This window comes from Symphodus melops, assembly GCF_947650265.1.
Source record: "Symphodus melops genome assembly, chromosome: 16".
Taxonomy (NCBI): domain Eukaryota; kingdom Metazoa; phylum Chordata; class Actinopteri; order Labriformes; family Labridae; genus Symphodus; species Symphodus melops.
The window spans coordinates 5650980-5667426 of record NC_136706.1 but is presented as its reverse complement, the minus strand read 5'-3'; the positions used below and the strand labels follow the sequence as shown (position 1 = coordinate 5667426).

General features: G+C 43.0%; 2 protein-coding genes across 16 annotated transcripts in view; one reads left to right on the top strand and one right to left on the bottom strand.

The window, feature by feature from the left end:
• add1 (adducin 1 (alpha)) overlaps positions 1-996 on the bottom strand; it is a 28843-nt gene extending 27847 nt beyond the window's left edge. For 5 of the 9 annotated variants that reach the window (XR_013780911.1, XM_079364887.1, XM_079364893.1 and 2 more), the window contains exon 1: positions 828-995. Coding sequence is in view for 7 of the 9 variants with exons in the window: in XM_079364887.1 (XP_079221013.1) it covers positions 828-990 (163 nt within the window). In the remaining 2 variants the exon portion in view is untranslated. Of the gene's footprint in view, positions 1-827 lie in introns of all 9 variants that reach the window. The other 4 variants (XM_079364889.1, XM_079364888.1, XM_079364890.1 and 1 more) reach the window with 2 other exon arrangements.
• Positions 997-4459: 3463 nt separating this feature from the next.
• Positions 4460-16447, top strand: part of sema4d (sema domain, immunoglobulin domain (Ig), transmembrane domain (TM) and short cytoplasmic domain, (semaphorin) 4D) — a 42977-nt gene continuing 30989 nt past the window's right edge. For 2 of the 7 annotated variants that reach the window (XM_079365100.1, XM_079365099.1), the window contains exons 1-2: positions 4460-4695; positions 15485-15599. In XM_079365100.1, the coding sequence (XP_079221226.1) occupies positions 15562-15599 (38 nt within the window). In that variant the 5' untranslated portion in view covers positions 4460-4695; positions 15485-15561. Of the gene's footprint in view, positions 4696-10811; positions 11170-15484; positions 15600-16447 lie in introns of those variants that run through there. The other 5 variants (XM_079365095.1, XM_079365101.1, XM_079365097.1 and 2 more) reach the window with 5 other exon arrangements.

Sequence of the window (16447 nt, the reverse complement as noted above, 5' to 3'; positions counted from 1 at the left end):
TTTGTATTCCCATCGTGCCTCATATTTAAATTGATGTCCCGTGAAAGAAACGTACAGCAATATATTCATCTTTCAGGGTTTCTTCTCTGAAATGCGTTCAAACAATAAGTGATATTTAATTATGCTTACAAACGTACTTTAACTGATACAGTGCGGCCCGGTGTCTCCTTTTGAGGGACAAACCAAATAAATAGTGTTTAATAGTTTTATCATTCAGGACATGGTGTAATGTGACTAACAGGAAACTGCCCCATCACCACTCAACTGAGAGCAGCCTTTACTTCCTCTGCTTCACATTCACAACACTCCCAGACTACAAACAGGCCGACCCAGATATAATTAAAATAATAATAATAATAATAAAATAAAAGACATAGGGAAGACATAAATCGTTTTTGAGCAACACTAAATCAGTTTTTGTTTAAAGGCTCCTGTGAGTGAGCGCTTGTGAAGTGCATATAAAGCACACACAGGCCTGCTCACTCGGCAGGCTAATCATAGTTGGGGAAAAAAAAAAAAACACACCGGGCAACCTGGTGGCTGCTGCAGTTGTTGTTGTTGTTCAACACAGGAAACCGTCTGGGCGGAGGCTGCATTCATTTAATCACACCAGAAAGCAAAAAATATACACTCGTTTAACATACAGCGCCTCCTCTTTGCAGACTCCGCCGACCATCTTATCAGCAAAACAACGTGAGAGCTCGCCATACAGCAACACAACGAGAGGCACCAAAGCACTAAACACTCACATTAACCCCCCACGTCTTATCGTGCAGGAAAATCAAGCCGATATATTGCAACATGCGTACACTTTTTTCAGCGCTTACCCTCTTTTTTGGTGACGTGATGAAATATAAAACGGTGCTGGGTGCACGCAGGACTTTCTTCTGTGTGTGTGTTTTTTTTTATCCCCGACCCTGCTGGTTTCAGAGTGGGTTTATCTCTCTGTCCTTTTCCGTCGCTGGGTCGCTCCGCCCCATCTACCATCATCCATCCTTGGGTGCGGCAAACTCAGGGTGAACTGGATAATCTGCGGCTCGCTATTGGTCAAAGTGAGACACGTGATAGCACTGGGGAGATTGATTGGAGCACGGGCTGTTAAACCCGCCCCTCAGAAACATCCCTGGATTTTAATTTTCTGCTTCAGCTAAATCCATCAAGCAGATAAAACTAAATTCTTGTACTGGTGAGGTATACAAAAATTATTATACTCCAGATGTAGCCACGAATAGACACTTTTTGGTATCAATTGAGGAGCACATGCAGGGTTGCATTTGAATCTTTATCTTAATATTTGCAGTCTACAGTCTATCTGTTTGTCCCTATGCAGAACGTGTCAGTAGGCTACAGGGCTTTGCTGAAGAGGTCGCATGTATGGTCCGAGTCAGATAGACTTCCCTTACCCCCCTGATGCCCCTCGAGATCAGTAATACCACATTGATTGAAAATTGAAACATTCAAACGTTGCATTCAAGGGAACTGTACCAACTCCACTTCATCACCAGGGGGTGCAATTCGTCAATTTCTTGATGATGCCAGGTAGGATTATAGACTGTATGGTAGGATTACCATTGAATCAAACCAACGCCCATTTATACACATTCTTAAAAATCTAATTTTTGCATTTATATACAATCTCGCTGTGCAAATGTTGATGTGATTTTGTTTATGTAGAATTCATTTATTTTGTTTTTGTTTATAGTACCCATTCTTGCTATGACCATTGGATATGGTGTAAGATCTTTTGTGTTCTGTATGTTGTTCTTTTCTTTCTTTCTGTCTTTTTTCTCTCTCTCTTCTCTCATAATTCTTTTTTTGAAAATCAATAAACATGTTTCTAAAAAAAGAAAAAAAAAACATTTTTTTAGTAATACAATATAAAGAGATGTCACTGAAGCTGAAACTTTTCCGTTAATCATAACTGAAGCAGATCACAGGTCAAGTGAGACGCCCAAGTGGTCCAGAAAACTTTATTACTATCTAAATCAAAAAATGTTTTAAAAACACTCCAGTGTTCCTCCTTAATCAATGCTGGAAACAATAATAAATAAATGTTAGCTGCATGCATGACAGACTCCACTCCTTCTGTTTACCTTCTTCTTTCCTTTTTGAAAATAAGTAAGCTAATAATTAAGCTAGGTTAAATATGAAATGTGCCAGTGCAAAGAAAGTGAGGGAACACAAAAAAGGCTGCAACAAACCAATGATATTTTATCACCTATGTAAATCTGAACTTAAAATTTAACGACTTTAGCGTGAAAGTCTCTAAAAGGGTCATTTCTCTTAACTCAGGGGTTAACTGCATGGACTCTTTATATGACTGGCTTATGACCTTTTGACCATTAAACTGTAAATCCTGTCCTCGTACCAGTGGACATACGTACACACTCTCCTCTTGAATGATCTCAGACCAGTGCTGGCTCTTTCAGTGTTGTGAATAATTGTGGTCTGCCTTGTAGCATAGATACACACAGCTAGGGACTCTAAATATATCCAACTGCTGTGTCTCAGGAGCTCAGGCATGAAGATCATATATACTTACACTGGAAATCCACACCTAACTATATTACCTTACTGTCTATTGTGTGTGTGTGTGTGTGTGTGTGTGTGTGTGTGTGAGAGAGAGAGAGAGAGAGAGAGAGAGAGAGAGAGAGAGAGAGAGAGAGAGAGAGGGAGAGAGAGAGAGAGAGAGAGAGAGAGAGAGAGAGAGACTTTCCTTTTAGATTTACATTTGCTCATTTATGTGATACATTTGTCAGGAGCAGCATTCAGATGAGCTCCTCTGTGTTGTGTCCATCTGTCTGTCTGTCCTTCCTCTTTTAAAATGACTACATTGCACCTTTAAATGTCATTATTAAACAGATTCTGTCCATAGAGAGAGTCAAAATAAGAATCAGGGACACACAAGGCTAGAGAAACTTACACAAAGGAAGAAATTCATCATAAAGACATCATTTAATTGCGATAAATATATATATTAAAAGGAAGAACTGCCTAAGTGGCTACAAATCATTTGAGCTCCAGTATTACGTTTGGGTTTCGGCGCACATTCCTCGGTCACCTGTTTTCTCTTAGCAGCACATGTCAAAGCGTGAGTGAAGATAAACCCAGCTGCTTTTCGTATTCATTTCAGGCAGCACTTAGCGTCCCCTTTTAACTCCAGCCAGCCTTCAACTCTAAGCTCTCAGCTCCCAAATGAAAATAAACAATTTGTAGTTTCGCCAATGATACCTGGAAGTATTGACATGTTGAGGAATGTGACATAAATCTTCCTTAATGAAGTAAAGGGAAATTATAGACTTATTGCTCATGCTCAAGTGGGCAGCTAATTTCTCTACAGTTGTCACTTGGTGAACCCACAAAAAGCAGCCACAGAGGTAGACTGAAATGCAATTCTATTTTCCACCAGCAGCAGCAATCTGTCTTTCACTCAAAGATGGTATTGTATTCGTTCCTGCAGTGCTGTGGAAAGCCCCCTCTCCCTCCTCCTCTGGCCTGCACAATGAGACAAGGGTCAGCCTGTCTTTCCTCCACTGTGTTTTTGATTCACTTCTCCTTTAGCAAAATGTTATGTAAACTCTGACCTCCAGCAGTGACCTTTTAAACCCACTGGCCCCACCTACATCGGACCTCTTAGCCAGTATTGAGGTAACTCACTCTACAACAGGGCTTTACAGGCACAACAGACGGGTCATAACCTCCCATCATATTTTCTGGAAATGTGTCGGCTGACAAGGAGTTGGCATTGGAGGATTGCACTTACAGTGTGTTGATGAGGGCTTAAACTGATATATATTTTTTAACTAAAACAACTAAAAAGGTGTCCCTTTTTTTACAAAGAAAGAACTGAATGAGCAAAGAATTTCATGACACGTGAGCATTGTCATCCTGCGTGCACAAATCTATGGTTTGTTGAAGCATTTAACCACAATGTAAAAATACTCCACAGGAAGAACTGCATTCAAAATAAGTATGTGAGAGTGCAGAGCAATGTGCACGACTGTTCAGCTGATTTTGTAATTGAATGAAGATGCTGTGAATTTAACAACTTAATTTTTATTATTAATGCATTACTCATTTGAAGGTAAATATTGGTCATTATCCCAAATAACTCCTGTTTAATAATTGGATTATAAAATCTGAAGATTATAAAGTATATGTTACTTTTCCCCTCCCTATTGTAGCAGAGTATCAAATATACTGACCAAGAAAAAACGATTCAGTCCAGGTTGAAGCTGCCTAAAGACACTTTTTGAAAGATATGTGGGTCTCTTTATGGGGTATGAAGTAATAAAGTTCGTGGACTCTAATAGGCCTATGTCCTGAGGATAGTTCTTAGACAGGCTACACGTAAAGTTTTAAATGGGGGACTTTTTTCCTGTCTTTAAACCGAGCTGCAAGTCTCTTCCACCTCTGGCTATCTCACTTTGCCACTGCCTCCCCCTGCAGACTGCTCCCTCCCCCCTGTCTGTTGATATCACAGCCCGGAGAGGTTTGAATCCAGTCCCTGGCCCCGAGCAGCCGCCATGCTGAACTGAGAGAGCGAGAGAGCGAGAGAGAGAGAGAGAGAGAGAGAGAGAGAGAGCGAGCGAGAGAGAGAGAGCGCCACTCACTAAACTTTGACACGCTGCTTCTCCTGCAACGACGTACGCTCATCTCCGTGCACACCGGGACGAAGAGGAAACCGTGCCTACGGTGAGTACAAAACGCGGGTTCAAACGTGGATGCTAGCTTGCTTTTTTAACGCATTATCCGGACTTTTTTTTGGGGGCCAAATAATTCCACACTGTGTGTCCCTGCTGGTCGTATTCAAGCGTGCTGTCGCGGACTTCAAGCCCAGCTGCACTTGTTGCACTGCTGCCTAAACCCCCACTGCACTAAAGAAAGACGGAAACATGTTTATTGTTTTATTTCATGTGCACAAATGGCTCGATAATACAATCCCGCGCATTGATGCTCCTTTAAACGTTTTTAATCATTATCGCGCGATGTTTTCACTCCGACAGAGGAACAGAAATGAAGATGTAAGCGGACGACTGAGTCCCTGCAGTCACTGTCTGTCCTTGAAGCTCTGCATAACTCGTGAATATAATATTACTTGTTCACCAGCCGTGCTCACACCAGTCTTTTTTAAGATTAAACTCCACTTGCACTTTCAAAATGCCATTCTGGCTTCCCAGAGGTCATTGAGGGGTTTCTACCCTTGGCATGCATAAATCAAGGGTAGCTCATTCACTGCAACAACAAAAGCGTTTTATTGACACGTAACCACAGTTTATATGAAGGCTGTGTTGGAGCATCGAGAGCTGCAGCATGCACTGTTTCGCCTCTTCTTCTTTTTTTTGCAGTTTGTCAGACTGGAAAAGAACTTGTGCCAAGACAGGAGGGCAGTGTAGTGCAGCTGGGGCTCGTCAGAGGATGCTAATAAACCTTTCACCTGCATGCTTGTCCAGTCTTAGTTTGTCATATGTGGACCGGAGGGAGTAATAAGGAGTTATGGAGCTGCTTTCTGTCTCACCATTTGCCCTCTGGCCTGGCTAACTGAACTCTTGGCTCTGTGCAGTATACTTCAAACCACACTACCATCACCGTAGTCCTCCTGGCCTTCTTCTATTTTAAAAGTGAAATGCAGATTTTTTTTTGAGAGACAAAGGTACAAGTTCTTCTGTGTAAGCTTCAGATCAGAGCTGCGGCCCATCATCGGTTAGCAAACCGAAAATGAACGGGAGCCTGTTTTCATCACCAATATGAGGTTAAATCCAAGCTGTTTGTTTAGTCCGGCTCCTCAAATCCCAAGAGTGTCCTCATATACTTAAACTGCACTTATAAACCAATTAGTTGCCCCATCTCACTGCTATTTTAAACCATTTATCAGTCTGATGACCAGCTTCTCGATCAATTTAAGGTTTTTTCTGTAAAATGTCACAGCATGCTTGTCAGACTGTTAAATGTTGTCACGTTTGTCCAAACAGTCCAGAATGAAAAGTTAAAAAAAATGATAATAATCATATTCACACTTGTTCATAACTTTGCAAAAAAAAAAAGACAAGTTCTGTTGTTCAATATTGAAAGAAGGATATGCCGGCCAAACATTTCACTAATTTATCCAGAATACAATTAATTAGATTGTTAAAACGATCATTTACCTTGAAGAAGGTTTTAGAGTGTCTCACCTGCCCTTTCACATCATAAAGGGAGGTTAAGTCATGGACCATTGATAATCTTTACGTTAACGCCCCTCACATTACAAGCATAGTTTACATTGCATGATTACTGTCCAAATTTTTGAACATGCAAGCTATTGGGTTGGTCCCAAAACCCAGCTGTTGTGTTTTCCAAATCTGTTTTCCACGGCTTCGTTAGTGACATTATCTGCCTTGTCCCGCCTCTCCCTCCGCTCAGCGCTCCACCAAACTGCCCGGGCTGCGACATCCCTTCCCCAGCGGCCTCAACAAGTCATTCTTCTGCCTCATCGAGTTTGATTCCACAGGTCCTTGGCTGGGTCATATGAAGCATGGAGGGGGGGGGGGGACCCACTCTGGTCTTGTCAATATGATGGCTGGCTGGCGCTTCAGTGTCACCAGGGTAGGCCAGAATCATGTCAGTCAGACCCTCAGGCGGGGGGGCCTGGAGAACTGGCTTTAACAGGATATTACTGTGTGATCATTCACCAGCTGCAGACAAATCATTAAACCACAGGCTGCGTGCCGCTGAGCCTCTCTGACTTTCCCTCAGGTTAGAGGTTGTGTGTCCTGTAAGGCAGTCATTCCTTCCTTTTGATCATAGTGCCATCGGAAATATGTTAAAGTATTGAAGACTGAAATATACTTTCTTTTACCTGTTTTTTTTATAAAAGCAGATCTCTGAACACTTAAAGCTTCTCCAGGTTTTGTGAGGCTAATTACTCTATTTTTATCACATTTATGTCTATATTTGTTTCAATGTTATCAGTGTGTGGTGACTGAACTAACTTCAAAATTGTCTTTGTCTTTTTCCCACACTCATTGGAAGCATGGGATTTAAATGTGCTAAATGAAATTAGACTGAACGCTGATGCCTGTGAAGGATAACCACACATACGCACGCAGGCTTGTCTTCAGAGTCCTTTTTTTCCTCATCAATAATCTGTTCTAAATTGGTGGGAAATGGTCATTCAGTCTGGAACCACATGTCTAAAAGAGAGCTTTGTTTTAAACCCGAGCTGAAGCAGAAATGGCACTTGTCCTGGATGTCAGGGGTTATTTACTTGGATGCCTTGTTTGGGTTTTCAGAACAAGCCTGCTCTGTTTGTCAAATCGTGTAAGTCTTGTAAAAAGTCAGAGCGTTGAAATTGTTTTTCTTATTGGAGGTCAGCCAGTGCTGCATTTACCCTGCGTCTTCAAAATCCAAATGAACTGATTCTCTCACCTTCAAGAAGAGTCTATTTTAAAGGATGTGTCCCGCTCTGTCTCTACCTGTCGCCCCCCGTTGGCCATTTTTTCAGCTGCTTTCGATATGTTGAATCGATGTCGGTTGGAGCGGTTGGTGAGAAGAGTTACCCTGATTGATAGATAGATAGATAGATAGATAGATAGATAGATACTTTATTGATCCTGAGGGAAATTCAAGTGGTCTTGAATGTTCAGCTAAGCGAATCAGTGACCTAGAAGAACACCGAAGTGACCAAAGCAAGTAAACGACTACAGTCAACTGTTTACCAGACGTTATTCTCAATAAGAAGTACCTGTATTACAAGTGGTGAACTAAAATGGTCTGTTGTATCAGAAGAATGGTTTTTCAGCAGTCTTCTCCGTCCTCTTCCCATTTACCCTTTTTGATATTACGATTACTGATTATTGCCGTAATACCTCCTAAAGGTACGCGCAGAACGAAGTAGTATGCCGTCAGTTCTAGTGTTCAAGCGGTGTGTTCAAGCACAATTTTTCTTGGCCAAGATAAAGGCTTTCGTGAGGCGATGTCACGCTCAGCTCTGGTTGCCACTCGTTCTTTGCTGTGTGTTTGGTTTGTCAGGGTCTTTACATGCACACAGAGAGCGACTGTCAGGTAATTGAATAAACCCTTAATGGATTCGAGGGCAACCATTCACAAGCCATCAGAGGCTTTCTTCTCATCCCCCCCTTCTGCTGGGTTTGCTCGTCAGCCTCTTCCTCTGGCAGAAAAGGCTGAATTACCTGCTAATTGTCTGGGCTGTGTCGTTCCACCTCCCACTGTGAGGTCACTGTAAAAGGTGTTGTATGTTCAGCGAGGACAAACCTCCTTATTGTTCCCTGCTGCTAATTAACAATCTTATCATCGGGTATACCCTGGCAGTCGAGGCAGCAAGCAAGATTCAGCAATCTAAAATCATACCCAACACTTTGGGGGGGGGGGTGACTTTGGTTTATGCAAAGGTGCCTCCTTGTTATTTTTGTCAGCTTCCAAACTACAGAAAAATGTGTAGGGAAGACCTCACAACATGTAACAGAAACACCAAGCCTCTGACAGGAAAAGTTCAGGGAAAATTTGTTTGTGTTCATACATGTAGCTCACCGAAAAATATGTTTTCTGCATGGAAGAAAAACAGCCTAAGACATCAGGAGGAATCACCGGGAACTAAAGCATCGATATATATTATATTTCCTCTGTTAGAAGTATCCTCTGACATGCTAACATCCAGTGCTGTTAGCTAGCTGCTGCGATATTTCTGTCAGTTTTAAAACACTTTGCCGTGTGTTGTATTGCAGATATTCAAATGTCCTTTTCCCTCGTGTGGGAGGGGCGGTTTAGAAAAGAACCCATGCGATCTGTCCCTATTGGATGCCATGGATTCAGGAAACAAGGTAGGCGAGTGTGATGTACGACTCGCAGCCGCCTCTTTGTTTTGGTCCTGCAGGAGTTAAAGGGTAGAGGTCAGAGGTCGGCCTGTCCTGCTCTGATGTTGAGGTGTGCTGCGTATGCTCTAAGAATCGGACATCTGGGGCCGCAACCCCCACCTCTGTCTGAATCCCACAACAGAAAACCTCCCCCCTGCCACACCCAAGAAGAACCCCGGCACCCTCAGGCTGGAATAATTTCCTATTGGCAAAGACGGGAGCAGCATCTGGCGGTGTTTCAGCAGCAGACAGTGGCATGTGCAGGCACTTTATGCGTTACTGGCCATGCATAATGCATTGCTGCATTCCAGAAATGTCTCAGCAAAATTGTCTCGTGATTGAATGGTGTTTTTCGAATCAGAAAACACTGGACGTTAAGCTTGGTTTCCTGTTTTTCTTGGCTTCATGTGTAAGGTAACAATAAAGGTGAAGAAAAGTCCACACCCTTCGAGGCTTTTATTGCTTTTTTGTTGTTTTGTTTTCATTGATCAAAAGAAGCTCTGGTTGAAAGATGCTATTTGTTTTGAAGTGCTGGCAATAACTGCGTTTTTATGAAAACTGAACAGGAAATCCATCAAGATTCCCAAGATGCTGCACCCGTTCCTATTCTTTTGCTGAGAGTGCAGGAAGCTTGCTGATGTGCCGCCGCAGCGCCGCTATCGACAGCTCACTTGATGTTTTGAAAAGGTTCCCAGTGTTGTGCGGCGGAGAGCAGGGAGCTGGAAGGGAATGGAGTGCGGAGCGAGACTACATACAGTACATTCTGTTACTGTGCAGAGATATCACTGTGTGACACGGCTCAACGCAGAAGGTGCTTTCTTTATTTCTGCCATATCGACTGTAACTTCGCGTGTCAGCGGTCAAAAGCCACTCTGGGATCGTTTTGCATATCAGGATGTTGGATAACTGAAACTTTATTTGTATGCTGGAGATTTTAATCAGTCTTTTTCTCATTTGCTTGCTGTTGGATCGGCTCAGTGTTTGCATAGTGAGAAATAAGTCCCAACACCATGGCCCGAGGGTGTAGACTGCCTTAGCAGTTAAGTGTGTGTTGCTGTGCTGGTCCAGTCCAGCAGGGTCATTGAAAGAGAAACATCCTTCATAAAGGTTACAGTTCGAATCACTTTGTTGAAACAGTTAAAGACTTACTGATAGAAAGATGTACAGAGTTGTGTCCGATATTACACCTCCATTTTTAGTTTCAATAGTCATTTATATTAACAGAAGGGTCTGACCTAAATATCCGACAGCTGTTGTTCTTGGTCTATCGCAGATAAATCAGTATCAGCATCTGTGATGTCATCGTGGAGTTTAAGTTGACCGTGCTCTGACTCTTTGAGGTTTCCAAAACTCTCGGATCTGTGTGCAGCAACCTCATCTCAGCTGAGCACACAATTATAATATCTTTTTTGTAAAGTTAATTGTGTTAAAAAAAAAAAGAAAGAAAAAGAAATAAGCATTGGAGTATCTCTTTCATCGTCCAATTGCATGTGGCACAAAAGAACAGTCTTGTCTGTTCATCTCATCAACTCAGTGTTAAACTGTAATAAATAAACTTCATTGAAATGTGATTTATTGCAGACTTGCTCCGTTGGCAGACTTCAAGGGTGCACACATCACACAGTGGAAAATACAGTGCTGAGCAGCTGGACCTGAAGTCTCCTTTCACTCTTTAAAAGAGAGGGGAGAAAAAACAACCCCTGCGACAATAGACACACTCCCACACACCCACATGCACAGTACCCTAACCTTAGCCCCCTTCCCCCCTCTTCCCTCCACTCACCCGCTACCCCAAAAATCCCCCTCCCCCCTCCTCGGCAATTGTGTGCATTGACGCTTTCCAGAGGCGCGATCTCTGCGCTGTCGCTGTCCACCGGCAAGCAGCAAATTGACTGCTGCGGTAGTGAGGGACAGGCAGCGCTTGCTGTTTTTGTCATAGACTCATATGGAGACAGAGTCCTCCACTGTCATGCTCTAAAGTAGCCCCAGACCTCTGATGCAAGCGTTTTTCTCTCCACCGCGTTCCAGCCTCTTGCGCTCGTCTTTTTAGTGTTTGTCAAGCAAGAAAGGAGAGAGAGAGCTGGAGAGACGGAGGTAGACAGAAGGAGGGAGTGTGAGAGAAGGAGCATGACCAGGGGGGGAGCAAGGAAGGAGGAGATGACAGACTAGTCGCGCTGGAAGATCATATTCTATTTTTTTCTTTTTCTTTTTTTCCATCTGTCATGCAAACCTTTTTGGTGACTTTCCCAGTAAAAACACAGCGACTGAGCTGGAGTCTTCTCTCTCAACCTGCAGGATCTTCCTTTCACATATTATGGTAAGATTCACGTCGCAGACGGCGTCTCTGTGTGTGCGGACAGTGTTGACTGCTGGCATCTCACATTTGTCAACACCTTTCTCCTCTGCTTTAGCGATCAGATTTGTTTTGATGTTTACTCAGGCCAGTGGATAGTCTCCAGGACTGTGCATGCTATTTTTACCCTGAATTGCAACTGGGAGGTGAATAATTCAGTGTTTTCATGATGCAGTGAGTGGGACTCTCTGCTGTTCCTTATTTGAGTTAAAAACCCACACACACACACACACACACACACACACACACATCAACACAGGCTCGACTTTGGCTCTGTAAGCTCGCATTGACGATGTTTACATTGTCTGCTCATTTTGTGCTCACGCTTTTCCAGGAGCAGGCAATTTGAAAAACTGTTTACCTTAAAAGGTCGCTGATTTATTTCTGTTTTAGCATCCATGACACCTTCATAGATTGGATTTCTGGCACATTTGATGATTCGGTGTGTTTTCAGTAAAATGTTGCTGCTGCCGAGGTCGATCTCTTCCAGCTTCCAAACACAGATGTGTTTAGTGATACTCAGGTAGCATCTTTCATGTCATTGTTTTATCTGTATCTGAACACTGCCGTGCTAAAATGAGGAACTTTGCTGCAGGACTGATAGATCAAATAATCCATATATTCCCCCCCCCCCCCACACTGTTTTCTTTGTTCTTTATTTGTTTGTCTGTGATGAAGCATGAAGCAGACCTTTCTTTCTTTCCTTTTTTTTTTTTTTTTTTTTTTTGTCGCCATCAAGGATGCAGCCATGTTGTTTTGATAAACTTTCTTAGAATTCCCTCGAGATAAACCCAACAGAGGCTCCTGTGAAATGAACACAAGGCTCCGGCTTTACACGCAGACTGGGATGCAAGAAGATCGAACACTGCTGCACGGCCAGCTTTAGGTGGTGAACAGTTGCTCCTCATCTTGCTGGCTGTTGTCAGGAGTTTTACGAAATCTCACTTGAGAGGGGAAGAAAGGGCGTCGCTCTCCGAGAGTGGACGTGTCAGATGTCCTTTAGCATGCCACAGGTTTGCTCTCCTCATCAGTGAAACACTTGGACTCGTGGAAATGTTTGTGAGTGTTGTGTTCAGGTACATCGAAGATTGCTAAAGTATCTTTTCAAGTGCTATTGATCGACATAAAAGAGCTCTGTTCTTCCAGGTTCTGAGTGGGTGCCCATCTCCACTGTGCACTGGCTATGTGCAGATAAATTCCCTGCATTCAGTTATGTGTTCAACACAGCACTGTATCACTGTGTACTTGAGGAGGTAGGAGTGATATTTTGGCATGTGGTGAAAAAAAAAAGAAGAAAACTTGCTTTGAAGGAAAACGCTGCATCCATCATCACAGCAGACGGGCTGTTTTCCATCAAGCTCTCAGACTTGTCTGGATTGCCACGTCGTGCACAGCATATCATCAATCCAGTAGTTTGGTTAAATGTCATTTGGAAACTGTCGTATTGGCCTTTCTGAAAATAAATGCTGGGACATATCATCCTTTTTATATTCTTCTCTATTCAGAACGCTCTGCAGACAAACCTGCACCATCAATCCATTAAGTACTGCATCAATTAATTCAGTAGAACCTAACAGAGTTTTTCTCCTTTTTTAAAATATCTCCAACAAACACAGAGGCTGAGAGACCAGAGGAGATGGAACTAAAGTGATTACAGGAGATTACGGCTAATGCATGTTTCTCTTCTGTAGACAGTGAGCTGCTATTAGGCAGGAAATGAAATAAACAGGTGAGCGATAGGAAAGATGACGGCTCTTTTTTTTTTTTTTTTAAAGCAGAAAGTTCAGAATTCAGGGAGGATGTGTGGAAACGGTGAAAGGAAAGCAGGGAAAAGAGGGCACATGAGCAGACAGACTGTCGCTGGCTGCCTCCGAGGCTGTCTGTCTGCGACTGATGCTGATTGGGTTGGGCGGAGTGGAGAGTCTTCCTTCACCCCTGTGGTTCCCTTCAGCCGAGGCTGACAGCTATAAAACTATTACCGTAAATTCCGGACTATAAGCCGCTACTTTTTTCTCACACTTCGAGCACTGCGGCTTCTACTCCGGTGCGGCTAATGCATGGATTTTTTATGGGGGACAATGAGCTTCTGCCGCAAAAACATTTGACTTCGTCACGTCGGATCTTAATATCAGTCATTTTGCGCTTCATGCACGCACCCTCATCATGGAAAACACACGGAGAAATACATATGATGTAGCTTTCAAGTTAAAGGCGATCGACCTGGCTGTCAAAGAAGCTAACAGAGCTGCTGCACGTTAAGATGACACTGACAGCGACAACAGAGACTGAGGAAGTGAGTAATGAAGTCATTCTGAGGCAGTGAATGGATGGACTTTTTCTTGTGAAATATCATCTTTTTCATCAGCCGTGTTACAGACACCGTCGGCTAGGCTTCGTATTGTAACGGTTCATGTTGTAAAGTCAGTAGTTGATAATGTGTTCATAATTCCGATTATGTGGAGAGTCAGTGAATGCACCAGCGAGAACGTGTTGAGTGGCTGTATGAGAGAACGCTGGGGGAGAGAGTTGGATTGTTACGGCAAGTTATGTGTTGCTCTCTGCTGTAAACGGCATGGTCACGGCCGACAGTGATCGGGTTATTAAGTTATTATTTGAACGCTCTCGTCGTCCTTTAACGTCCGTACGGACGCTACAGTATTTGCGGATGTTACCGGTAGCCTACGTCTGTGTAAATAGCTCTTGTTATAGCGTGGACACCTGCGGCTTATAATCAAGTGCGGCTTATATATGTACAAATACATTTATTTACTTATTTTTAGCCGGTGCGGCTAATATCCAGGTGCGCTCAATAGTACGGAATTTACGGTAAGTAGTCTTTATTTAATCAGTTTTGGATTATTAACTTGATGTGATTTGGAGGTAAAACGTGATTTTATTTTAATTTTTTTTTTACAGCTTTCAGTTCCTGCTTCAGGTCCATAATGTTTACTAGACGTTCAGTGAAAAGCTGTTAAACCTTTATCTGCTTATGGAGCCGAAATCCCTCTCTGGAAAGTCAGATCTATGTGTTGCCTGTGTGTTAACACATTAGAGGGTATAATCTTTAAAAGTAATGTGCTGCTTTGGTAATCGTTTAAAGGCAGATAATCTCCAGGGTTTGGGAGCAGCAGGACACAGGATGTGATTTATCTCGGTGCCTCATTAAAATAAAAAATAAAAAAATCAGGATGCTGACAGTGAACATCTGCTGATTTATGTCCATCCCCAAACACGCATGATGATCAGGGTGGAGTGTTTCGATAGTATGGTAGGTTGTATTGTATTTGTTAAATGTGTATTCTGCTAGGCTGAGTGACGCGCAGCTGTTCTGATCTGAAAATGTCATGATGATAACTCCTGAATCACAAACAATGCATTCTCAATCTCTGCTTCCGGTTAAAAACTGTCTCCTTGCAACCCAGAGGGTTTCTTGGTGCTCTTCTATTTATGCTAACTGGCTTGCTGGTTGGCTGCCTTGGTAACTATGGCAACAGTATCCCACAGAAAGTTACAGGAGACCTGGGTCTTGCTCGGCTAATTGTGAGCTAGTGAAGCATGACTGCAAAGTTCGCTGCAGTCCCAGTCTGGACCGAGGCTTCTTTGCTGGCTTTTCTTTTTCTCTTTTTTTTTTTTGGTCCTAGCTGATGTGCAGATGCAGTCACAATAGAAGTGATGAGCTCTCGTCTTTTGTTGCTCATCAGAGAGCAGTGAATTGTCTAGTTGCCTGACCTACATACATGTTAGACAAAAGAATGTGCATCTAATTATAAAAGTACATAACTGTAAAACCCCCATTATAAACACTTTTAGATAATATAGAGCCGTGGTTCTCAACGGGCGGGTCAGGACCCATCAGTGGGTCGCAGAGCCGTTCACAGTGGGTCGCAAATGTGTCGAAGTCCATGAACATCTTTTTGAACATGATTGTCTCTTTGGTCTGGAACACGTTTTGTACCGTCTGAGCTCCAAACTTCACACATTTCCCATTGAATGAATCTGATTGGTTGAAAGAGTTGGTGGTGAGTCCTGAGCTAGAAAAATGTGTTAACTTGCGATTGATTTTATTGGATTTGTCCTATAACCCTGTGACAAATCTGGTATTGGACAACACTTGTTGGCTATGGCAGACATTTTTCACACTCTTCTGATTGAATAAAAAAAATGTTTTCAGATTCTATTAGGTCACAGTACAGTGTAAGGTAATGTGTGTGAGATGTTGTATTGTCTTGTCCAGATGTGCTTTCACTAAAACACTTCTTGATGTTTCCCTCTCTTGCAGACTGCTGTTGTGACTCTTTCCCTGGGTCTCCCTCTCAACCATTTCCAACTGTGCGAAGAAAGCGAAAAGCAGTTTTAATGAATCAGTATTCGCTAGCCGACGCCATGACAGACAAGTAAGTGATTGATCATTTTAGGTGCGTGTGTGTGTGTGCGTGTGAGTGTGTTTGAGTAAAGCGCCCACTGTACTCGGGCCTTTTGTTCAGTGTGCAGTAAGACAATGATGTTATTACTTTTCTCCTGCTCGGCTCAGGATTGTCTCCTGGAAGTGTTTGTGTTTCAGAGGAGAATCATGGGAGATTTCTGATTGCACAGAGAGACGTGTGTAATGTTTGGGGGTGGTATAAAGACGGTCTGTTTTGCCCCCTGAAGACGTATGACATTTGCATCAGGGCTGATTTGCATTCTCGTTCACTGTGCTGGTATGTTGCTGCTGCTGTTAGCTGCTCTTTATTTCACTGACAAAACCCAGTCATTTAAGGGGGGGGGGGGGGGTCCCGCCTTTGCAGTACAACCTCTCCTTTTGCTCCTTTTCTGTAATCTGCCCCTGTTTTTTCTTGATTTTGGTTCCTCCTTTCTCCCTTCCCCCTTTTCATTTCTCTACGCACCCTATCTCTTTTTGTTTCTTTTGTCAACATCACCATTGTCTCTTTGCCTGGTGTTTCTTTTGGATTTGTGTCCATAGAAGATGGGGAGTTTGGGTGCAGTAAGCAAAATAATCTGCCTTCAGCGGTCATAATAAGCGGAATAAGTGGTGTGTGTCCAGACCTTTTGAGAGCTTCAGATGCAGAAGAGCCGGGTTGTTTTCAGAACACTATGCTGAATCATGGCTGATCCTGAATGCTGGAGCAGGACTCAGTGAAAGGTTATGTCGCGCTTTGAAAAAGTTCCTTGGCAGAAGGAAATGAGGTGGATGTGATTCAGTGTTTGTTGGCTCTTAGTCAACCTCCGTCATCTCTCCACT